This window comes from Parus major, chromosome 3 (genome assembly GCF_001522545.3).
Source record: "Parus major isolate Abel chromosome 3, Parus_major1.1, whole genome shotgun sequence".
In the NCBI taxonomy this organism is placed as follows: Eukaryota; Metazoa; Chordata; class Aves; order Passeriformes; family Paridae; genus Parus; species Parus major.
The window spans coordinates 42,656,095-42,682,234 of NC_031770.1; the positions used below are offsets into that span (position 1 = coordinate 42,656,095).

At 38.1% G+C, this 26,140-nt stretch overlaps 1 protein-coding gene across 6 annotated transcripts in view; it reads left to right on the top strand.

Moving 5' to 3' along the window:
- The window catches only part of DISC1 (DISC1 scaffold protein), a 190,910-nt gene that overhangs the window by 136,287 nt on the left and 28,483 nt on the right, over positions 1 to 26,140 (top strand). For all 6 annotated transcript variants that reach the window (XR_001520585.3, XM_015622559.1, XM_015622557.2 and 3 more), the window contains one exon: positions 10,869 to 10,929. Coding sequence is in view for 5 of the 6 variants with exons in the window: in XM_015622559.1 (XP_015478045.1) it covers positions 10,869 to 10,929 (61 nt within the window). In the remaining variant the exon portion in view is untranslated. The remainder of the gene's footprint in view (positions 1 to 10,868; positions 10,930 to 26,140) is intronic.

Genomic DNA, 26,140 nt, shown 5'->3' on the forward strand with positions numbered 1-26,140 from the left:
TTGATTTTTGCCAGAGTTGGATTTCTGCTCCATGTCTTCAAAACTTAAGAAATTAAAACTTTCCTTTTCAAGGTGACACTTGAAAAATAATTTGGGTTATGAAGATTCCATCAACTAAGCATGTGAAATCATACCTAAAGAACATTTAGTATTAGAAAATGTTCAATTAAGCTATTGTAGAGGAGTTCACATCAGCTATTGGCAAGTTGTTTCAACATCATCAGAATGACTAGCTTGTACTTGAAAGTTGTATTTTCTAGAAGTGGCTTAAACACTGCCAGTTTGGGATGGAGAGCAAAACCAGAAGTAAAATTCCCTCTGGTACTGAATGATTTACAGCTTAAGTGAAAGGGCAAAGCTGACCAAATATGAAAAAGAGGAATTTGAAAGGCAGAGTAGAAACTAAAAAGAACAGAGGAGAAAATGACACAAACAGCATAGACTTAGGAGTCAGGGAGGGAGACAGCTTGGGTCATATGGCAAATAAAATGCATGAAAAAGAACATCATAGTCAAAAGTCAAGGAAGAGTGTCAGTTTCAACAGAAATTGCTACTTTCAGGGATTTTTTTTTTTAAAAGCCCACTGTATTAAATTATTCTGCTGCTTTGAAGAATGAGTTCACTCATCCTATTTACAATATAGCAATGCAGAGACTCAATATGAGGGGCAAGGCCTTTAAATTCTTTCCTTTATGGACATTATATAAACAGAGGTCTTATGGTTTAATTCAAACAAAAGATTTTCTATTGATGCTGACACTGTCTGCTTCAATCTAGAAAAAGATTTTGAATAGTAATAAGGATGCTTTTTTCGTCATCTTTCTAAGCTAAATATGAATTCTCTCTTAAAAAACAAAAACAAAAGGCTACAGGAAGATCAAATATTTTATAGTTTATTCAGGTAAGGGGAAGATGTCGATTTATGCCTGGCTCTGGTGACAAAAGAAGGTATCAAGGAAAAAAATACATGAAAGAGAGAGTAGCATCAGTGAAGATTACATGGTAATCTGCAATGTGCTGGAATTTTTCTTCCATTGGAATCCGTTCTTTATTGTGCAGTGTAAAGTGGTGTGTACAACCAATTTATAAAGTGCACTTTATCACCCTATGTGAAATCTTATGCCTTTGTTATGACCACCTTAGCTTAGAGATATTAATACTGTTGTTTTCAAGAACTCTACTGCAGTAGAGTTTTGCACTAGGAAGTTCATAAGAAAACTAACAAAGAATTTGTAGTGTAAACATTTTTAAGTCGGCCAATTAAATTAATGATCCTGTCTTGAAAGTAGTTTAAAAAACATCTGTCCACTCAAAAATCAAGTTAAAAAATCATCTGCCCTTCTGTCTGTGGCTCTGCCCTTTTGGGTGCTCAGGATTAGTAGAAGCTCTTAGTACACATACATTCTTGTAGGTACATCTGTTTTGCTGAGCTGCAGTAATTCTCCCACTTACATTGTGTAAATCTCTGCTCCAGCTTTGTGTGTAAGGAGCAGAGAGGCTTTTAAGGCATCACTGCATGTTCATGGTCAAAAGCATCATGTTTACATTGATATGTCAGGCATAGCCAAATATTTCTTGTGAGTTTAATGAAACTCATGTGCTGTAATGTGCAGGTTGCATAGTGCCAGGAAGAAGCAGCTAGGGCAAAGATTATTAGGGATTAAGGAAAGTGATACATTAAAGCTCCCTTGTCCCTAAAATGGCTGCAGAACAGGCTCTGCTCAACCTCTGCTGAGCAGCTTCACATATTTTTCTTGTTTGGAAGCCGTGTAATTGCATTGCAGAAAGGATGACTTGTATAGCCAACAGTGGTCAAATAGTTTACAAAGGGTTTCTGAAAACTTTGGTGTATGTGGGACGCTGCTTCTCTTTATCATGGTCTCATTGTCAGCTATTTTTCAGAACAGAAGTTGCTGCTTCTCTGAAGTTTCAAGACCTGTTCTAGATCCTTGGAGAGAACAGCAGTACAAAAATGTAAGCTAGTGCTATTTGCAGGTATCCTTTGTAAGCCTTGGTGCAGGAAGTCCCTGCTTTATTTGATGTCATTTCAAGGTTGTTAAAAAATAGCTTGCAATGCTGAATATTCTTTCTCATCACTATTGCAATTTGTATTACTTCTAACCTTCAGTATATACCTTAAAGCTCCACTTTGCTTCCTTTAAAATTATCTGAAGGACTGATGTCTTAGTAGCAATTTGTTCTACTGTGAAGGTGTTTATGTTTTTCCTTTGTCAGTGATAGCATTGGCTTTTTAAACACTTTTTTTGCCTTTTTTTTTTCTTTTTTTTTTCTTTTTTCTTTTCAAAGCTCTTATGCTTGTATGCTGCTCTCCCTTTAATCTCTTCTAGTAGCCAGATTATACAGCAGCATTTAGGGGCAAATTCCATTTTTTTGTAATTTTTTTTTTCTGTGTTGCAGTGATGTTGTTTTGTTCTATAAAGAAGTTTTGACACAATTTATGCAGTAATTAGTTTTATTTCTTGAAGTAAAAATATATTTTATCCTCTGACTTAGGGCTGTCTCTTTGCAGGTGTCTGGGTTCTTGCTAATTTGTATGGCCTGACTAGCAAGCATGTTGAGATAGGAAAAGAATAATCAGCAGTATTAAGACTGGCATGAAATTTTGCATAGTCCTTTTAGAAAAAAATTTCTGGAGGGGTTGGAGTGATTTTGAAAAATCTTTTTGTGACCTTAAATTAAACAGCCAAAGTAGGTTAGTAATTTAATATAATTTTTAGTTGCAATTAGTTGCAACTAAAGCATTAGGTGTAAGACTTCATATGTGGAAGTTCAGCAGAGTTTCACCTGAAACCAGCTACTGTGTCTTTTAGAAGCCTTGATGTTGTTGAATGGCTATGACGTGTCCAGTGGTCTATGGATCCATATTAGCTGTAAAGTATCCTCTTAAGTCAGAAATTTAATTGTGATTTCACTTGTTTTATAGTTTGTCTCGTCAGACAAAATGTTTGACCTGTTCCTGATCTTCGTAACATAGGCATTAGGTGCTGTCAGTCATTGTCATGGAGCTTGGCCCATGCATAAAGCCTTAATTGTTCTCTGTTTTTTGTCTTGGATAGCTATATGAAAGGCTCATTCTTGGTCTTTTTATCTTATCTAACAGCGTTAAAATAAATCTTACTTCCAGGAAAAACTTGTGGCAATTCAAGCAACGAGTTTGAACTCTTCTGGTGCCTTTGCACATGTTGAGTCTGGTTGCCTTGTTGGGGTGTGTAATGATTTCCAGATGATGTCTTGTGACTGCTGACAATCTACAGAGGGCAAGCTGGACACATGGCTCTCCTTGATGTTCAGGCTTTGCTTTGTGAGGAGAAAAGGAATTTTTGTTGTTGTTGTTGGAGCAGGGAGGCTGAACAGATGGTCAGCAGAGGATTGAAGTAATAGGTGGCAAGCAGGCAGAGAGGAGAACCAGGTAGGAGAAAATGTAAGCAGACTGCTCTCTGGTACCTCTGCCTTCCCCTTCGCTTCTTCCCAGCTGCTTAGTAAAGAATGCCAGTGAAATGAGAATAGAAAGTGAAAGGAAACTTTTCTCATGGGTTTTGGAAAAGAGATGATACTTTTAATTCTAAAATAGGTTAATAAGTTGTTGTGTAACAAAGTGTAAACAATTATTCTGGTGGCTGCAGAGAAGCAAGGAAAACAGGATGGTCTTACCCATGTGATGGAATGGGGGAGGAAAACTCACTTTCAAAAAGCCTTCACTTTCCCATTGGAGAATTCAGGAGCCTCCACCCCCCAAGGATGTTATTGGTGAAGATCTCCAGCACTCTTCCCAAAGTGGTACTATACAGTCACTCTGGAGCTAGAAAGTGTGTATGAATCCATATCTAATTTTAAATGAAGTTAAACCTGTCTGTAATGAAGAAAACCTTTCTGGGGCAAGTTGGCTTATTTATGTCAGCAGTGTCAAACAGAGAGAGAGTTTGGTTTGAGCTCAGATTTCCCTGAAGTGAACATGTTGTCATCCAGTACCAAACACATGAAGTGGGAATAGTTTTCTCCCTGGTTTTCTGCAACCAATTTAAAATTCCATTTAGTGCACTCCTATCACTTGCAGCTTTTAAATAATTTGTGGGAAAGTAACCAGACCTGTGATAGGGGATCTGCACCTAGGCTGTGGTTACTGCAGAGGTGGTACATGTAGGGGAGAAGTTGGAAGGCCAGGAAGCTGCTTCAAGACCTGGGGCTGCACAGGTGGGTTGTCTGGTGCTTATTTGATTTGTCACCCTCCCTCCATTTTTTATAGTCTCTTAAAGTATCAAGGCAGAACTTTTTTCATGTTATTATGTATTCTGGTGACTGCTGGGCCTATTGCCCATTCAGTTTAGAATCAGTATGCTTCCTTTGGTACTGTGTAATAAAACAATGCATAAAATTTCAGCTGATTTTTTTTTTTAAGGTAAATTATTTACTGAAAGTAATTTGCTTCCTTCTGCCTGCTGTCTCCCACATGTAGCATGGAAGGAATCCCTGTGTCAGGTTTGACAGATTTTGCAGAAATTTGAAAGAAACTCAGAAGCTATGTGAAAGTATGGTAATTCTCTTGAATTTAGGCAATTTAATCATCACAGAACTTGAAGGGTCACCTGTCTCTTTGGATGAAAAGTACTGCATACAACAAAGAAGGTTCAGGAGGCAGATTCTGGGAATGTCTGTTTCTCAAATGTGCCTTTTTATGCAGGGTGGTTTTTCCCTGTTCCTTGTCACCTCTGCAAACCTTTTATGCCTTGCTCAAAGACAGAATTGTCAGTTGTTATAGGCAGAGCTGCTGGCACCTCCTGTCATTTCTCTTTGTAAGATCTATTTTCTGTTTTTTATTTCTTTGTCGAACTTCTGTTCATTCTGAGATTTTCCATAACTTATATCTGCCCTGACATCTAACTTGAGAGCAGAATGTGGCTTCTCTGTTAAAATCAGTATCTTCTATACGCTCTCTATGTTTAGCTGTAATTTTTTACATCAAAGGCAAGGTGCCACTTGTCTTATTGCATGCTCAAAATCATTGTTGCACCAAGGTCTACAAATTAAGCCATCTGTAAATATGTTGAGAACTTTGACACAAGCAGAAGGAGCATTTTCTTTGCCTATTTCTGCTATGTGTAAAATACTGCCATCTTTCCAAATGAGATGGAAAAACTTGGCCCAACTTGTCCTTTATGTGATCTCCTAAAGAGAGGAAGCTGGTTCTCCTGTGCTTGCAGTGCCCACCCATTCCCAGCATGTCTGGAGGTAGCACTAGGCTTCCTCCTGTTCAGGATGTACCAAGGTGTTTAGGGAGAAATTGAACAGTAGACACTCTGTGTCCACAGCTCCAAAGGGAACTTCCCGAGGAAGTGGAGTTGTTCATACTGTTTCAGTCTTTTTCCTGTTTCAGTGCAGTATTAGGGGCAAAATGCTGTGCTGTCCTGTGTTCTGCCAATTTTGTATTTCTCTATTACTCTTCATAGATTTTTATTACTTCCCATATATTTCCAGAGTTAGAGGGTATAAAGTGGAAATATACTAAAAGATTTTAAATGTGAGAGTGAGCAAAGTATTTTAAGACCATGATGCTCCAGATGGAGCCTTTAGTTGTTTGCTCCCATATATCAGAAGTGTTGCCCTCAACAACAGAGCAGTTGACTGTCTGGTGCTGGAGAGGAAAGTGATGCTGATGGAAATGTTCACATGGACAAGGTACTACATACTCCATCCCTCTGAGAACTCTGAAAGCAGAGACCATCATTTGACAATGCATCCCTGAAAGCCTGCTCTTCTCCTGTGGGATGGGATTATGATTAGATCAGCATTAGTGAAGCACCCAGCTGTTATTGCAGACTCTTTTCCATCCAGAGGGACTGAGACTATCTACTAGCCCTGCATAGTACAGCCCTTCAGCATTCACAGATCTCAGTCCCAGCACATCTGCTACTCCTGAGCTGCCTGCCTGTGGTATGGCACTGCAAAGCACAGCTTTCCATTGCTGTGGCAGGACAGTATCCTTTTCTCCAGGCCAGCTGCTTACAGGAGGAGGGAAAAACCTTGTGACTGAGTTATGGAATCCAATCTCCAATTAGGCAGAGAATATTTTCAACTTCATCAAGTAAGATTGAGTTGTGTCTTTATAAGTCTGGCTCTAATTTCTAATTTTCTAAAACAGATGTTTGTGTGTCTGATTTACCTTTATGTAGTGTTTCTAATTGCAGAATAGCCAGTCCATTTGGACTTCTAAATTTTGGCTACCTCATCTCTGCTCACAGTAATTTCTTAGTTTCTGTTCTGCAGTGTGTTATTTAGAGGATTAGCACATTTCTTAGAACAAATCATAGTTACTGGAAGAGTGATAATAACTACATATCTCAGTATTTACTTTGTTACTTGATGACAGGGAACCAGCATAGAATTTCATTTGGCTTTTTAAAGCATTTACACATTTCTAATAAGGCACTAATTTTTTGTGCCTTTAATCCTGACCTTTTCTGTTTTTTCTACTTGAGTTTCTTGGGAACAATGCATTGGAGAATGGTCATTCTTCTTCACACAGAGCTTGTTCTTTGGGGTTTTCTCCTGTCTGCAGGATGCAAAATTCCTTACCATTCTGTAATCCAAAACCTTGTTACTGGATCTTGACATGTAGTTGGGCAGCTGAGATATCATCTCTGAAGTTTGACTGTCTTTTCAAGTGAACCTTTAAATATATCAAAGCCATTCAGTTTTTCCCACCCAAACTTCACACATTAATGTAGTACATATTTCATGACAGAAAATATCAGAATCATTTTCATAGAATTATTTTCTGATTTCATTTTCTCTTACTATTAATAATAATTTTTACATTTAAAAAAATAATAGTGAAGCAACATGTCAGCTTTGTTCACACCTAATTCTGCCCTCAGAGTAAATGAATGCATGTCTATGCACTTATTTTTATTTTTATTCCTACATGCTTAAGTCAGAAAAAAATGCCATTGAAGCCAGTGGGAGTTTTACTCTTCCTAATAAAATATTTGAGAAGGAACATAATGCTTGTGGATCAGAAAGGCTAATTTTGTAGGTTTCAGGCTTGTCATGCAGACAAGATAATGTCTGGCAGTTCTTTTTATGCAGGGTGTTGATGTAGGAGCTATTGCAGCTTTTCCAACCTTTAATTTTGTGTAAAACTATGTGTCATTATTCTTCCACACTGTCTATCCATTAAAAAAAACAAAAACAAAAACAAAGAAATAATACCTTTTAGGATGGAAGGCAAGAATAATTACTTTAGACTTTGTATCTCTTGGACTCAGTGGATGACTTTACCAGGTAAAGAACTACTGACCTGTGAAAAATACTGTGATATTGACTACCATTTTTTAAGCCCCTAATTCAGTTTTAAAAATTTATTCTTCTGAGTTGCCAAGCATCTACATCTGGAACATCCATGTGAACACTGGGTTTGAGGTGTCTCCAGTCAGATACTCAGGTTTTATAAAGTTTTAGAGAATATTAATTGTAGAATCCAAAGCATATCTCATAGTCCATAGTTGTTTTTAAGTTCAATTTTTAGGACCAAAGAATAGGAGACTGAAGAATAAACGTAATGATACACTTTCATGTGTGGGCTTAAATAATCTTTGTAAATAATAGAAAATAGTATTACCCCAGTGAGGCTGCTTTCAGATGAGAAATTACATGTGATGATGTTTTAAAGGGATGCTACATAGGTTAATTATTGAATGGTATTTATGCAGCTTCTGAAACAGCAGATTTACATTCAGCAGCAATTAAAAGACCACTGCTCACTGCTGCTCCTCAGTTCTGTCTGACCATAAGTGACTCCAAGACTGGATTTTGCTGCTGTAAGGAGGATGAAAAATTTAAGATAAAATAAGGGAAAGAAATGCTGACTCACTTTTCTCCAATTAAGACTTCACAAGAGAAGTTTATTTTTAGTCTTAGCAAATAACCTGGTGTTCTAATCTTCTGTGAGTATTTATACTTCTTTATTTTAATAGAGAATTTATACTTCTTTATTTTAATAACTCCCCTCAAGGCCAGTATAAGCTAAGCATGTAAATCTCCAGAGAACTGATGGAAAAAGGCAACCCCATTCACTTAAATGTAAAAATAAACCATTTGGCATGCAGAGAAGAATCTCATAAATTATTATTTCTTTTCTTTCTCTGTCATCTAGTACTTTCTTGGCCAGATTGAAAGCACACACGATTTCCTGTTTGCATTTCTTTGCTTTGAAGTGATGGTGAATAAATTTATTAAATTAGAACAAAAAAAATCTGCTAATCTGTTGCTTGTCTTCTATTTCAATGGGTGATCTAAAAGTCTGAAAGTATTTCTGTATTTGTCGCAGTGCTGTCTACAGTTAGTTGCAAGGGAAGTAACCTTAATCAGATTTTTAAGATGTGTTTTCCTTCCAGCAAAATCTCCAGGTCACAGCTTTTCCAATTACACGGGGAAGAAGGCAAGGAGACAAAGCTAGTCTGGGGAGCTTTCTTTTTCAGCAGCAAAGTTTGCATTTCTTTTAATGTAGTTAAAACGTTTGACAGGAGAGAGTAGGGTTTAGTGATGTGAGGTGATTTCCAAATGAGTGTTAGCTTTTTGCTGACCTACTTTTGACTAGTGGTGTATTCTTGTCCATTACTTTTTGTCATTGAATAATACTGGTATATTAAGCTGTGTGCTTCAAGGGCATTGTAAAATTGCATGTAGGGGCAGGACTGAACTGTGAAAGTGCGAATTACTCTATCAGATCAAACCCAATTAAAAAGTGACAAGCACAGCAGGAGAAATTGAAAGCAAGGTTTATCTTTCATGTAACGTAAGAAGTCACTATATCGGTTAGAAACAAAGTGAGTGTGAAACAGATTCTCCACCTCTTCTCATCCCTCTCAAAAAATTAATAATATCTGCTGACTTTATTATCCAAAAGAATAAGCCCCTGAGTTGTAACAGCTCATGTTGAAGGACACTGTGACAATGGCAAGAGAAGGGGAAGTACAGCACCCGAACACCTTGAAGCTGTTTGCTATCAAAGCATGCACTGGGCCTCAGGTCAGCACATTTGGGGGTTGATGGATAGGGAGTTTGCAAGAAGTGGTGGCCGTTTTTATAAAGCTGTAGTGTGTCATTAAAGAAAGACTTGCCGTCTTGCAGGCGCTCCGCAGTTCCACAGGAAGTGTAGGAATAAAAGCACAGTAAGGAAACTGTGAGCTTCTACTGAGCCCTGTAGTTGTTACAGAACTGCTACAAGCTAGGAAAAGTTATTTAGTCTCCAGTGCCATTACCTTTATAAACCCTTTTGCATAACATCCATCAGCACTCTTCTAATGAGTAATTGAGCCTGTGAATGTATAAACTAATGCAGTTGTCTGTGTACAATATAATACTGCAGAATCCTGCTTCCAGATACTGGGGGTGTGGTGGGTTTGGGTTCTTTGTTTGTTTCAGGCTTTTTTGTTGTTTGGTTTGTTTGTTTGTTTGCTAACCTAATAAACCCATATAACAAGCAAAACGAAACAAAACAAGCAACCAAAAAGTAAATCAACCTTGCAAAATGTGTTCTGTGCTTGCCATTGTATTGCAGACAGCTTCAGTGATGTGTGACTGCTGCGTGACCTGGTGACCAGCACCTTCTGCAGACAGTCAGTGTTACACTGACCCTGATGCTTGCTGCTAATGGTGCTACCTCAGTCAACTCCTCTGTGTCTAAACTTTAATTTGGCTAATACCAAGTTTTCAGGTTAGGCTTTAGTGGGTGAACCGTCTACGTTGTGAAGGAAAAAAAGCCCAGCAAACACAGAAGGGGAAAGCACTTGATGTGTGTAAGCTGTGCTTGGAGCTGTCATATTGTACGGAAAGTGGGGGAGATGGGTGGATAAATTCACAGGGTACCTCATCTGTGTAGTATGTTTTGCCTGTAAAAACAGTGATGCTCTGTAGGATGCCTCTTCATATAAAAGAAATATTTGATGTACAATGAATTAAGAATTTAAAAGAGACCAAATGATTCACAGTCCCACTTAGACTTGGATTTCACAAGCAGCTGTTAGGCAGGAGGGAAGAAAATGGTTATTAATTATTAAAATGGTTATTACCTAAAAACCTTCATTTTCCTGAAAGAAGTTTACTTTCTACCATTGATGCAGTGCCAATGGTGATTCAAAAGAACAGCTTTGTTCTTTTGTGTGTTATGGTAAGTAATCTTTTGGAGGTGTCTTCTGGGTGAAGAAGTTGTAGGGACAGAGAATGTCTAGGTCTGAATTTTAAAAACAACCAAACACACACACACACAACCGTCCTCCCAGACACTAAACCACAAAAAAACCACAACCCAAATTTCATAACAATCTTGAGCGGTATTTCTTTTAATTCTATAGTGTTTTGGTTTTATCAGAAGAAGTTTGATACAAGATTAATAACAATTTAAAGGACTGTTGTGCATAGACTGATACATTTGTTAGTCTGGCTTGCTTCTCCTAAAGGTAAAGAGGAGGACCTAGCTGCGTGGGTAATACTTCTTTTTTTGGGGAGGTGATTTTTTTTTTTGGCTGTCATTGTTGTCTTTGTTTTTTATTTTGTCAAGAGGAAACTTCTACAAACTGTGCCTTTGTTAGTCTCACCATTTTTCTGGCCCAACCAAGAGATTAATGCATTCTTTAGTGATCTATTATTATAATATAGATACAATAGACTTTCAAGAAAAAAGGGAGAAGACACCCACACTGTAATTTGAAAGTGAAAAAGATTAATGAAATTCTTATTCCTAACTGATATGTGTAAAATATGTGGGTAAGAGATGAATTGGTTTAAAAAAGGAAAACCCCCATTGAACTGTACAGTTATATCATTACCTAAATTTGGCCTTTATTTTGCAGTGACCAGTGTAAAAGAAAATGCTGAGAAGTACATGGAGGTTCTGGAGGATAAACTACATAGGTAAGAAATGGTATCCTGAAAACCTTTGAAATCTTAAAAACCCTTGTATATGCAGCATTGATATGCATAAAAGTGTTAAGGAACTTGCATTAGAATAATATCAAAAATAGTTCAAAGTAGGAAATACCCTTTTTTCATGGCTGCATTCAGCAGCCTGGCAATGGGTACAGGTAAAAGAATCACTGTGTTCTTCAGTGCGCAGGGCTGCTCTGGAGCAGTGGTCCAGCCAGAAACCCTGAAATATTGGGGATATGACAGCTGGGTGAAAAATCACCCTTCTGCTCCCATGCAAAACACAGCACTGAGCAGGGCCAAAGAATCCCTTACCAGAATGCTGGACATCTTTAGCAAGTAATGATAGTCTATATAACAGTTTTGAAAAAATGCCAATTTGGGGCATGGCAGAGTGCAAGTACAAACCGAGACAAAAGATATTTAAAGAATTAAATCCTAATGCAGAATTTACAGATTTTTATGCCTTTGCTTTTTGAGACAAATGCTAACATTTCTATTTCCTTATCTTGGTGTGTGAAGAGGATTCTAGGCGACCTCTCTGACTTTAGGCTTCTCCTTGAAATATTGTTAGCACATATTACAGTGCTGTTGTAATGGAATCTTCTACTGAGTGATCTTTGCCCTGAATGAGTATATTTGTATTGAAAAAGGCTTTCATGGGTTGTAATTGGAGTTTTTGTATTAATAAAATGTAGTCCACCAAATAAGCACCATTTCCATTACTGAACAGGTATAATTAATAAATTGTTGCCCTTCTTAATTTTTTTGTTGTATTGATAACGAGAGGGTTCTATATATTTAGTTTTGCTCACTCATACTTTTGAATATAGAAATATTTATTTTACTCAACTCTTAAATTTAAAAGATATTCAGATCTGAATGAAAAATGATGGAAACAGACGTGAAGATCAAGCTTTGTTTCTGTGTGCTACTTAACACTCTCTTAATAATATTTTTACTCCATATACTTCAGTCCATAAGTTTAAGACAAGTCTTAAGGCCTTTGTGTGCTGTCTTTTTGAAAGACAAAAAGATACTCTTTGTTATAAAACAAAGTATAGCTGCATCTTTTGATGCTTCTAGAGTGTATGGATTTAATTGACACGCCAGGTTCTCAGACGGATGTAAATTTCTCTTTAAGTGTTAAATACTTGGAGAAGCTGTATGTTTGTTTCTCCTTCCAGGGGTTTATCAGATAGAATTTGCAGGTCCCAGATGGTGAAGATGCAGTCCTAAACTTGTTTTCCAAGATGTGCAAATGGTATTAGTCTAAAAATAGTTCAAGTAATTAAGAGCTAAAAATTTGCTTGAATTTTTGTGGAAAGATAAAATCTTTACTGTTTTTATTAGAGAGACATTTCCAAGATAGTATGTCCTGAAAAATATTTTATTTTCATGCAAATAAGGTGGTTATAGATATTTTTTGTTTATTATAGGTTCTTAGGTCTTTAAGTAGTTAGCTACACCTGCTCTACAGCTTGAGCAATCAAAAAAAAAAAAGCAAGCAAGAGCCCAAGAGGCTTCCTCGAACCCTGCCCCTGCTTAGAGCAGTAACTTGAGAGAGTTTCTCTTTTTTGGTCTTCATATAGATGCTCATATTACTCATTTATATATATATCATAAGCTAAAGAAAGAGTCTCTAAGGAAAGTTTAAAGAGTAAGTTTTAAGATTACATTTTAGACAGGGATGGAATTTGCATCTGGCTCATGGATGCATTTGGGGATGCTCTTGAAACCAAAAGAGGATCAAATCTGGGTAGCATGAATTCAAATAAGCCTCTAAAGCTTTTCTCCAGATGAAACGTATAACTTTGCCAGGTAATTTTTCAAATAAAAACAGCCTAGATTCAGAACCTTTCAATTTAAGATACAGCTTCAAAGTAAAGCAGAACTCTTAGAAATGTCATTTTTGACCACTTTGTAACAGAAGGAAAAGGAAGTTAATGAAGAAATCTCATAACAAAACAGCTTTAATGAAGATTCAAGTTTCAAAAAATCAATTTTGACAGTTAATTTCCCTCCTCCCCTTTCCTTTTCTTTTTTGTTTTCATAAGAAAAGTTTGGAATATATTCCTCTTATTCCTATTGTACTTTTTTTTTTTTTTAATGGTTGGAGAGAGGGAAGGGGAATCTAGCTTATTTGCTGGAATACCTTTTGGAGACATGGGGTTTTTTTTGTTTGTTGGTTGGTTGGTTTTAAAAACAAATGCAATACTTTTCACTGGGGCCTAAAAAATGTATCCATTGTCAGGTAGCTTAACAGAATACATTTCATTAGGAATGCTACTCTTTTGATAGCCTTGTACCTAAAGAAAAAATGGGAAAATATGCATTTAAAAAAATGGGAATGTGTTCAATGTCTGATAGTTTCACCCCAAGGAAGGAGAAGAACCCTCTAAGTATACAGATTACTTGACATTGTTTTTTCCTGATTTAAAATATAGGTTATATTCTGGCAGTGGACTGGCAGTTGTTGAGGACAGTATTCTCCAATAAAAGAATGAACCAATAGCATGTTTAATAATGCTGCTGGCTGGCTCTCTCCTAGTCACCAGCATACATCAAGCCATTCTTCAAGTTTATACATCAAATCATTGTCTGCTCTCTTGAGAGTGTAAATACCATTGCTTGCCTTATCTTAGTAAACAGGAGATGTGCAAAAGTGGTCAGAGTTAGGATAATAAAAGTGAGTTCAGCAGAGACCTCTGTCTGTGTGAATATGTGAAGTACAAGAAGTTTTGTGTGGGTTACTCCAGCTCATCCCTTGAACCAATTAGGAGGGATTGTATAGGAGAAGTTTACAGTAATTTCTCTAGCTCATTGAAATTCAGGTGAGCATCTTCTCAAGGGAGACTTGTTCTTCCACAGAAAGTGGTTTCCTTTTTTTCATTTCACTTGTTTCTACAAGTGAAGGCTCTGCTTGCACTTTATATCATTACCATGAATAAAGTAGACTTCAACCATCCAACTCTTTCAAAAACCACCGAGTTCTGCCATAAGTGAGCTTTAGTCATGTAAATGGGTGAGGGTCACAAACTGATCCTAGGAGAGAGTGCTGTAAAGCCATAAAAGATTTCATATCGAGCTGTTAGTGCCTGTGTGTCATGTTATAGAAACTGTTGTCTCTCTGCTGCATGGAAACTGCTGTGCTAAGGCTGCTGAGTAAGGCTTTCCAAAAGGTTTTCCCTCCCTCTTGTCTACGGAGCAGCACAGGCATGCTTGTGAGTGCCAGATGGTCTGTGGTAATTTTGTGTAACCCATGACCCTCCTCAGTTGTGCTGAGGGCTTTTCCAGCTGCTGGTAGTATCTCAGCAGTGCACAGATAGGGCTGAAATGTCATCTTTGCCTGCCTGCCCCCAGGACTGTGTTTTCTACTGTGCTTCCAAGAGACTTTACAGCTCCACCCCTTGCTGGATAATGATCTGATCTTATTTTGCTTACCAACAGTTGTGCTGCTGGAGTGTTAAAATGCAGGTTAGACAAAATACTAGATCCTTCTAGTGACTCATTTAGTCCCTTTCTTCTTCCCAGCTGGTCTAAGTCATACACAGCTGTGAGACCATGAGCTCCAAAATTCTGAGAAGCAGACACTTTGTATGTGGTGATGCATTCCTTTATATCTCTTGGCCCACATGGTGATGACTTCTAAATCCCTTATCATAGCTGCCTCAGGCTGGAAACAATTTTTTTGTAGCAGCTGATGTAAAGATGACATTTCTTGAGCTGAGGGAATTTAATGTGATTGTACTGTTCTCCAGACCTCAGAAGATTATGCTGTGACTTCCATTCATCACAAAAACAGGGCTTTTAAATAGCTTTTCCTAATTCCCAGATAGGAATCGTGAAATTATTTTGGGGGAATAATGTTGTTCAAGAATAACCAGTGACAATTACTCAAAGGTGATTTTAGTGAGCTATTTTCTGTGCTATCCTGCAAGAAAGGTGAAATGCACAACTAGAACAAGATGCAATACTGCAGTGACTGTACTTTGCCGCTGTTGAATGATATAGCACCAGGAAACTTTGCAAATGTGTACAAAACCTTTCTTCTTTAATTGACTCTCTTTTGCTGTTTGTCTTGGGTTCATTTTATGTTCAGCAATGTTTGTTTTCATATTAATGGTGCCTTTATTTTTACTCATGGATACATGGTACAGAAGATGTCCTGGAATCTTACTCTGATGTGAGTTGTGCTCATCTGCATGGCTCCTCGTTCACTGAGGTGTTAAGATGCTTGGTGTGATAAAGGCAACTTGCATTTATTGAAGCAGCAAAAATCGAGCCTAAGGTCTGTTTTACCTGATCTCATGTGTGGGGCTTTTTTGATTTTTTTTTTTAAGAGTTTCAATCAAATATCACTGGCCTAGTTCAGAACCAATGTGGCTGCAGCCTGATTGCTCAGACTGCTAGGGCATGCAAGTATTCTGTGTCAGAAATAAGGGTTTCTCATGCAGGCAGTGTTTTTAATGCATTTCAGTATGTCATCTTCAGTGAGATCCTGTCCCTTCAGGCAGACATACGATGTTCTCAGGGGCCCATACCATAAGATGACAGGTCAGGATTAAATGCCACCACATCATATTCCAGTTTACATGAAAATGAACAGTCTTAGAAGTTACAGTCTTTCCTTAATATTCACTGTTAGTTTACATACCACATACCTTAAGTCTCCTTTATAAAATACTATGTTTTGGAAATTGTTTTGGGAGCAGAGCTGGGTATGAATGCTCTGAATAGCACAGCACACATACAGGGCAGAGTTTCATACTGCTGGTGGTCTTAAAGGTGGTCTCAGAGCACATCAAAAGGACTGTACATCCTTACAGATTTGTAGCTCTTTTTCTTTGTTGTTCATGTCTGGATGGAATATTTTAATTTAACCTTGATTATATAGCGGTAGTTTTCCCAACTCTGTTGTTTGCTTATGACTTCAGCATGTTGTTTATAAGAGGTCCTTTTCTTCCTGAAAAAATGCCCTTGGATGGCAGTGGAATCACTTGTGATGCCTTCTGTTGCACCAAAGGACTGCAGGACTAGGCTTGGTGTGATTAACTTAAGTACTGAAAATTTGGAACATGTTTAGAAATTGATTCTGCATGAAGTGAATATGGAACATAACTTGCCGGTTTCATAAATTTGGAAGAAATCTTTGCACTCTCCAGCGACATTTGAAGGCATTCTGCCTAATCATGGTTTTCTGTTCTTTAGAATAAAATAGTCTCTCTCGACCATACTGTGTAGTTTTATCATGGTGGTGGATACCCAAAAGCTTTCATACACCACCAAATAAATTCTCACGTTTCAGTAATGTGAAGAACACATTGCATTGTCACCTAAACCTCATGGGAACAATTAAACACTTTCCTTTGGACAATCCCTTCTTGTTCTGAACAATACAGCTGCTTTGTTTCAGTTACCTTATTTCTCTGTCTACATGAGAGAGGCTGTCACAAAACCAGGTCTATTGTTTCTTAAAGGCTCATGTTTTCCTGATATTCTTTTCCAGCCTGAAAATGGCAGCTCTTGTCATACTACTTACTTTGCTGTGGAATGTTATGATACCACAAATTGAAGGATTATTACTTTCAGCCATTAAACTGGTAACAAGAACATAGGAACTTGTGAATAAAAGCAGCATTTTAAAGGTGTTTCTGTAGGGGAGGATTTGGCAAGATCCCACTGGTTTCTTGGTACTATTGTAGTGAGGGAAGTTTATTTGCCCAAAATATTCACGAATAAAAGGAGCTGTGAATGATGAAAAGCAAATTGCTAAGTGTGTTAGTTAATAGTTTACAGGTGATTTTTTTTGTTGCTATATTGGCCCAGTCTTATTTGGGAGATATGTCCTTTTTGTAATAGTTCAGGAAGAATTCACAGTGGTGAATCCAATTAACAAAGAAGAAAAATGTAAGTATTCTTTCTTGTTCTGTTTTACCCTCTGCTTTAAATGTTGTGTGCTTTCTTTTTTGCTGTTGTTTAATTGCTTTGTCTTGATGTTAGCAATCTTAGAAAGGGACTTTTCTGATTCTTCTCCTGCTCTTTCCATTATTGTGTGTCCTCTGTCTTCCTTCCTTGGACTTGTCTCATTTCCACTTTGTGTGTGTTATTCTTACCTTTGTTTTATTTCTAACTTTGTCCCTTAGGACACCTATTTTTGCCCATCTCTTTTGTGTGACATGGAGCAGGGGGAAGTTGGAGAGTAGGAATATAATAAGGCACTTTCTTCACAGAAGCCCTGTTCTCACCTTTAAAACACACTAGATTACTTTTCAAGCTGTTTTATTCTGTATGACCACAGTGCAGATTCTCACCAAACATCCTTATCGTCTTCACAATCACTTGCAATATGAAATTGAAAATGTTTGCAGTTTCCTGACAAAGTATAGTATCTTGGAAGCTCTTAGTAAATTTAAATAATGTCAGAAGAAATTTGATGCTATTGCTTCACAGAAGTGGATTAGCCTAGATTAACTGTGTCTGGAGGAAAGGGGAGAATCTTCACTATGCCTTTAATTTCTGGTTGTGGAAAGTGTAGCTGATGCCCACAGGGTGTGGAAAAGGAAATTGTTGCTATAGAAGTGCAGCAGATTAGAGTTTCTAATCATGTTTCTGCAGCATAATGTGCGTTTTATCGTCAAGTGTTATCTGGTGCCATGTGCTAGTGGAGATCCTTTGATAAACTTGTCTGTGCCAGGAATGGAACTCTCAGTTCCCAGCCTTGAACCTGACTTTCAGCCTTGGTAGAACTAAGATCTATCTACAGATGAAAATGCACGTTGCAGAAGCAGTAAAAATGGAGGGCAAAGAATGCAATCTGCTTCCTGCACCAAGGGAGAAAAGACATTTAAAAAAAACCCAAACAACAATAACAACAAAAAAAAAAACAAACCAAAAAACATCCCCAGCACCACTTGTGTCTGTGGCATCCACAAGATAAGAGATAATCTCATTGATGGAACCCGCCATGCCTTTTGTGGCAGTAGCAGGAATTTTTTGATTTTGCAGTGATAAAATAATTTTTTGCTACAAGGGGAGGAGAATGTTGTTTTATATCCTAAGGAACCATCTGCTGGCTAAAGGTGTGGAGGGAGATTTTTGCAGAAAAGGAGGGATGAGATAGGTAGGCTTTTGGGCACACAGTGCTCTGGGGAAGGGGACATAACACAAAATTTATTTTTTCACATTAAGGCCCAGTAGACAATTAGTATTGCACTGATGTATATGTGTTACATAAAACAATTTTTAATGACTCGATGATAAGAAGTACAGAAGGGCACAAGAATTAAGAACTCAGAAATTGTTATTGTCTTTTTTTTCTTTTTTTTCCTTTTTTTTTTTTTTTTTCTTTTGTATTTTGCCTGTTCAGGGATGCTGGGTCACAAATACAGATTTTTAATTGGGAGGTGAGGGAACTGTGGCACATGCCCATACTGTTTGATAAGAAGTAGCAGAAAGCTCTGTTCTTTTTAGCTATTCTCAGCATTGAAACTAGATTTGTTTTAGGGGAAAAAAAATATAAAAAAAGAGAAAAGGTCAGATTTGAGGCCAGTTTCCAGTGCCTCAGATCTTTAGAAAAAGCAAAGCACATGGTTGAACAGCCTTGATGTTCTAACTAGAACTAACTCCCTGTCCATATTAATTCAGGTTTCATCCAGGGCTTTTTCCAAGTTACTGAATTAACATCAGTAGTTAGTATGTAGCATTGTCAAAGACAAGGTGACAGGGGATTTTGCTGCTTATTCATGGAAAATCTTGCCCTTCTTTCCTCTAGGCTCTTTGTCTTCCATTCATTTTATTCTTAGCATAGCAAAAATTGTCAGAGGGCAAGGCCTCTCCCCTCCTAAAAACAGAAAGTATTGCCCTTGCTTGAAAAGGAAATGCGATGAGAGTTCACAGCCTCTCTAGCTGGTTACTAATTGTGTATTTTGTTAGGATTTTGTTTTATTCTGTATGCCCTTTTCTTATGCTGCATTGTTCTGGTGCTGGTCAGTGATGCCTGCAGAGCTGTAGTTCAACACTTTGCTGAAATTCATTAGTGTCACATTCTCGTAGTACAACCCCAGCCAGCAGCCCCACGGCCCCTCGCTCGCTGCCCCCGCAGCGGGGTCAGGGAGAGAACGGGAAACGTAAAAGTGAGAAAACTCATGGGTTGAGATAAAAACAGTTTGATGAGGAAAGTAAAAACCACACCCACAAGCAAAGCAAAACAGGGAATTAATTCACCACTTCCCATGGGCAGGCAGGTGTTCAGCCATTCCCAAAAGAGCTGGGTCCCTCACACAGAGCAGCTACTTGGGAAGAGAAATGCCATCAATCCAAACATGCCCCACTTCTTCCTTCTTCCCCCATTTATATGCAGCATGATGTTATACGGTCAGGAATATCCCTTTTGTCAGCCTGGCTCACTTGTCCCAGCTGTGTCTTCTCCCACCTTCCTTGCACCCCTAACTTCCTCACCAGTGTGGCAGTACCAAAAGCAAAAAAGGCCTTGGCTCTGTGCAAGCCCTGCTCAGCAATAACAAAAACATCTCGATATTATCAACCCTGTGCTCAGCACAAATCCAAAACACAGCCCCATAGCAGCCACTGTGAGGAAAATTACCTCAGCTAAAATCAGTACACACAGTAGTCCTCTCTGCTGCAAACTCTTGCCTCGTTCACAGTAAGTAATTCTATATCACTTTGCTGCTTTGGTGTGCTGAGATTTCACTGTTTTGGAGCAAAAGTAAATATTTTCTTATCTTTTTTCACAATCTCTTGTGCTTTTCTTGCATGAATTGTATGAATCTTATTAAGAGCTTAAAATTCATATTAATAATTTTTTTGTTTGTTAATTAGTGATACTTGTCAGTGTGGAGGGGATTCCATTTTACAAGTGGTGAATGTCAAGCATGACTGACAGCAGTCATACATCCTTCCTCTTCCCCAAGAGTAGGTTCTAGGTTTTTTGATCTGGAATCCTATACAATTTCTCTTGAAGATATTGGATCTAATGTATGTTTGCATTAATGAAGGGAAGATTGATACAATGAGCTTTGGTGTTTTGTTTTTAGTAGTTTTCTATTTCCTATGCAAAAATGCTCTGCCTATGACATAATATTTTTTATAACAGCTCCACTGTGCTTCATAAAGACTGTTCAGCAACTGACCTCATCCTAGAATTTTTAGAGGGAGTTTGAAAATAAGATCCAAGATCAACAATATGAGGAAGTATTTGCTGTGTGCTATGGCTGCTGAGGAGTTAAATTTGGACACTGTCAACGTAAAGGACAGTGGTTTCATCATTCCCTTCAAATAACAAGGAAAATATGCAGCAGAATGTTTTGCAGTAGTGTTAGGTGAGAGGCAGTCTGAAAACTAGGGACTGAGTTTGAGAAATTGATAAAAAATATCCCTTTACACAGAGGACTGTTTCCAGTAATTTTATGGGACTTTCCTCAGTCTTGCTGAGAAAAATAACTGTAAACTCTTCAAAGTGCTTCTCTTTGCCCTTCAGCATCACCTGTGCCTTGCCCAGCTCTGCCCTGCTGTCAACTTCTCTGTGAGCTGATTTCATGCAAAGCTCAACCCATCTTAGCTGTGAAGATATGACTGTGAGGGGAGGGAGGGATAGCAAAGCTGTTTGTCACCTCTGGGTCCATGGCATTAAGCTTTTGCTTTCTTACCAGGTGATGCTCTTGGTGGCTGCATGTAAGTGAATATGAGTAGTGAAAAACAGGTGCTGTGCTCCCTTCTGAACTTGACAAGAAAAGTGTTGGGATGTGGATGTGTATTTTCCTACTGCTACTGTTTTCCAATGCATCCCTGAAGACAAGATTTGAAACCAGTTTGTGCAATTACAAAGGCTCTGTCGTCTGTCTTGAGTGGGATTGTCATCATCAGTAGTACTGGGTATAGAGCAGTCAAGGAGGATGAGGATGGATGGCTGACATCATCTGCCTGCTGTCCAGCAGTGCTGCTAAATCCTCCTGTTCTGTCTTTGGGTGATACTTTGCACAAAGCTCTCACTGACCAGTTAGATAGAAACCATGATAATTAAACAAGCAGAAAATAAGGTATTGCCATCTGCAAAGCACAAGTATGAAGATAAGGGATAACTTTATTTTACATCCAACTGGGACAGTCTTTCCTACTAGCATTTGGAATTGGCATTTTCATTGATTAATGTACTTGCTACTGGGAGTGTATTCTGCTAGTCTGGGGGAGACAACGCATAGCCCAGCAATTTTAAGTGTTCTGTCAGCAGTAGTGCAGGGTTTTTGTAGCTAGTGGGGTCCAGCAGGAAGAATCTGTAGACCTTGCCCTTTCTCTCTTGGTGTTTTTGATCCAGAAGAGGATTTGGCTCCTGAACCTATATGACTCTGCAACTACAGCAGGTCATATGGAGCCCTTGGATGTTTCAGAGGAACTCCATAAGCACGTGGCTCTTGACATCGGTATTTGGCCAACACTCTTGTTTTTCCAGGTGTGTCTTCCTAGTTACAAAAGCTGAATTTCAAGGTACATTCCTGCATGATGACAATATATCATATCTCCCAATTCTTCCTCTTCTAAAAGGTTATTTCTTTGCCCTGTTTTTTATGTATGCCTAATTCCTGTTTGGTCGGTGGTACACAGGGTGATTCACATCCTCGAATTCTCTTGACACTGAAAGTCTAAATCTCTCATGCTTTCAGAGAGAGAAGTACATTTTAAACTGTTATATATCAGAGAACAGAGGTGAATGAAAATGATAGAATTGTGAATTCCTTCTATGTGCTTTTCTTTGCACTGTGGTCAGAGAATGTAATAAGCAATAAAAGACCAGGGTCATTATTCTAATTGCTTTGAAATAAGAACACGTTCTCTTGGTATAAATACCCACTGCTGCTATTGCAGCAGTGTGGGTTTGTGGCAGCTGAGAATGTGGCCTTAATGCAAATGCTGTGCTTTCTTCCTGTGGCATACTTATAGCAACAAATGTATTCTCTTGGATTAGAACTGGTTGTGACTTTGAAAGACACTGAATGATTTCTGTTTTAGAGGAGGTCACTAGAAGTTGGATGCTTTGTGGGGTTCAAGCTCAAGAAAGTACTGAGGCCTGTGTAGTAGCTGAGCTGAACAAAGTTTAGATGGATACATAGATACTGAGATGCATGTTGTTTTTTTCAAAATTGGGGCCTAATTCTTGCCTCTCCTTTAAATCCAATTTGGGATCAAATATTAAATAGTGCAGAAGAAAGATCTCATTCCAGCAATTCCTATCCAGCCAAAATTAATGACATTGTGGGGCTTTGCTGTTATTGCACGAGCCAAAGGCAAGCAGGATACAGACTGAATTATCAGAGTTAGTGCCAAATTCAAAGGTGTTTTATCAGATTATGAACAAGGTGAATGATAAACTAGGGTTGAGAAGCTGGCTTATGTGAACTGCTGAATAAGAAGAATTTCCTGGTAGCTTTCTCCTCATCTATCAAAGTTAAGTTTTTTAGTCTTAGAATAGATTATTTGTAATAGATGTTTTAGTGGAGGTAAGGGCAGAGGATAATTTTTTTTTTAAAGAGAAATAAATAGGCCTGAAAGCAGGTAGCAAATTTTTACATTATAGATTGGGTAATATAGTAAGAATAAACTGCAAAGTAAATATAGGGACAAAATTGAATTATAAATGCCCTCAACAAAATGCCTTCCTTCTTCCCTTGTAAATTACTACATTTCCTGCATTCAGTGTGTGGGTCCCATTCCTGCATCCACCCTGTGTTAAGAATCAAAGTGAAAACTATCAGCTGCAGCAGCCTATCATTTTGTGTTTCCAGTGGAGATAATTTAAGTATAACGCAGTGACATTGAATATTGGTAAAAAGATGACAGCCCATGATTAAAGTTCTGCACCAGGTAAAATAAATGGCTGGAGGATTGAAGACAAAATGACAAAAGTATTGTTTGATATTGTCTGGTATCTTGTTTTTTAATAACACTAATCAAATGTCTATTGTTGGTTTTAAGCACTAGATATATTGTTTTTAACAAGCCTTTCAGGAAAGAAAAACCAGACATATAATATGTACATTTGACATAAAATACAAGGTGGTAGTTCTGTCCTTCAATTGCCGTATCAAGGTGGAGTTTTTTAAAAAAATATGTCAATTCTTAGCAGACTGTTCAGATTTCAGTGTTAATCTTTCAATATCCTGGGTGCAGTAGTTTTATTGAGTGGAAAAAATTGTGGGTAATGAGTGTAGTTGATAAGCTTAATTTTTTAAAACACATTTGGCAGAAAACATTGGCAGATATTTATGTATTTTTTTTGTTTACTGATATTACTGTGAGGGGTCATGTATTTTTACATGAATATTATTTTTTATTTGTAATTATTAGCTTCTTTCTATGGAAAATTCTGTGTGGAAATGAGTTTTTTAAGAAATATGAAGGCAGTTCAAGTTTATAGATTTTGCAAGGCCTGAGAAAATTCCTTAGAAATCTTAGAATCCATCAGAATAGAATATTTACCCTTTTTCCTTAATAATGCAATTTATAGAATTGGTGGTATAGCCTCATTATGAATACATACAAAATGTCTTTGTCTAAGGACACTACCTGGAGCTACCCCAAGTTATAAAATGGCAGTGTTACCATTTAGGAAACAGAACAGAAGAGGGAGATAACAGAGGCAGTGAAGAACAGGGTTAAGTTTTTAACTGAAAGGAGTATAAGGGTTGTCTCTGCTCCCAGACCTGCAGAAATGCAGAATTTATCTGCAGAAATGCACTGTTCCTGGAGTGAAGTTCAGATATGGGCAAGCAGAAATGTGAAAGAAGCAAGGAGCATGCAACAGGTAGCAGCTGTCTGAAGTAGGCTGTGCAGTGTTTGAGTGGTTGCCTTCCAGTGTGGCATTTTTCCTTCCAAAATAGTGTTACATTTCAGGTCTACTCTCTACTCCCTGTTTTTTATACTCAGCATGGGGCCTCTACAGTGTTAAATATCTCAGATGAGAAGGTGTCTGAAGGTATTTGGGGTTCTCCACTAGGACTCATCTGAAATTTGTGAACAAGGAGGGAATTGAGCTGTTGCTCTTCTTTTTGCTCACCAAGCCAAGAAGTGAGAGCTCCTAATGCCAACTCATAATTTGAGATTGTGGTGGGTGTTCCATAACAGTAGAGGTTAGATCACTCAACAAGGACACAGGCTATCTGGCTCCAGGTACTCTGTCTACTGCACTTCCCGATTTACTCTGTCCTGAAGAGATGTGGGTGCCATAGCCACCTCATTAAGGACTGCTTTGGAGGCTCTGCTCACCTTTTTCCTCAAACCTGCCCCTTTCTGCATACTTGCCTGGCTCCTGGGATGCAGTAGAAAGCAGAGCCACTGCCAACACCCATTCTTCCAGCTGCATGAAAGTGATGTCCACACCTCTGTGCTGCACTGTCACATCCTGTCTGGCTGCACTGGATGTCTTTTGAATAGGACTGATGTGCAGAGAACTGGGCTGTGGCTACAAAGTGTAGATATTAGAAAAGTCAGCTCAGAGCAAATTTTTTAGGTGTTGAATAAGTAAAAGTCTGAAAGTTAGATGGGGATTGTGAGGATTGCTTTCTTGGCTTCTGTGGTTCTGGTCCAGAATATTCTCAAGGGGTGAAACATCATATTTAAAGAGGGAAAGCTAATTGCTGTTTTGTAGATATTACTGTATTTTTTATAAAAGAGAGGCCAAGGTTGGAGGAACAAGTTGCTGTTGCTTGTGCCAGGGAAAAGTACTACCAGCTTCAGACTTTGCCTGGGAGTTTTAGCTAGTGTCCAAGGTAGAGAAGGTTGTTATCTGACAAGGGAATATGTGGAGTCTCCTTCTGGGAGTGACTCTTGTTTTTCACATGGAGAAATGTGACAATAGTGCTGAGTAGCAAACAAGTATTATCAGTGAGCTTTAAAATAAGGGAGTAGAAAGGATGTCTCCCACACTAGGAGACACCATACGATTGGAACCATATGAAGTCAATTAATAAGATTTTTGGCTCCTGTGGAGAATGGAGAAGAGAGACACAATGCAAGGAATTGAATTGTGAAATTGAGGTTATATTGAAAGCATTTATAGGATTAGGGAGACTTGCAAGAAGTGGGGGGGGGGGGGGCGGGGAAGGGTTTTGATTTTAGCTCCAGATATTTAAGGAAGGTGACTTTCTAGTGTGCAGGCCAAAGGGAAACAAAAGTTTTGCGATTTGGGCAGAGTCCACATGTTCTTTGTACTTTCTCCCTTATCAGCCTGCTGTTGCACACCAGTCAGGTGGGGAAAACTGGATTATGTGCCTCTTTCCCCCTGGAGCCTCATGTGAGTCACTGATTGGCACATTGTAGTTCTTGGTTTTTCCACAGGTTGGCTTTCAGCATCTTAAAATATAAGGACAAGAACTGATCAGGCTGGAAACTTCTTTCTTTTTTTTTTTTTTTTTTTTCTAATGAAAAAGATAAGTAAAGCATATTTCTAAAGTAGCAAATACTTGTTAAATATAAGGAGAGTTATTAATGCATGACTGTGAATTAATATGATTAATCAAATAAAAAGATGAGGCTCTGCTAAGAGTGGAGCAACCATTGCCTTTTATCCTCTAAGTATCATTAGAAGATACTTTCTTTTGCTTGCCTCCTTTGTTCACTGCACAGCTATTGCCTTCAGAAAAAGAAACAAAGTCATAGTTAAATGTTGAGTGAGAAGAGCTCATTCCTCCCCTGTGGTGCAAAATATAAATAGAAGCAAATGACCAAAATATAGAAAAACTTTCCCTAGTTTGTACAATAGTTCAATAAAGAATGGGGATATTGAACAAAGTCTTTTGATTCACATTGCCATTTTATGCAAGCCTCAAAAGTTTCCAATCATTTTAATTGTCATAATGAAAATCCCTGTTGTTTCTGCCAGACTACTTTTGTTGCATTTTGTTTGCTTTTTTTTTTTTTTTTATCAGAGAAAACTACTTTTAGGGTCAGTGAATGCAGAGTTAAAATATGTTCCAGTACTGGGAGAAGATAAGCACATGGTTTCCTGAATCTGTATCTTAATGTGGCTCACCTATTAAAAGGAAGTAATCTAGAATATCTCTTCTTAGTGATGGTTGATCTCCCCTCCTAAGTTACCTTTTGATTATGCCATTTCTGAATAGTTTTAGCTTCAGTCTCATTCTCTTGGCTTTCAGTGTGAGGGTTCTTACAGGATTTCCCTTGAAAT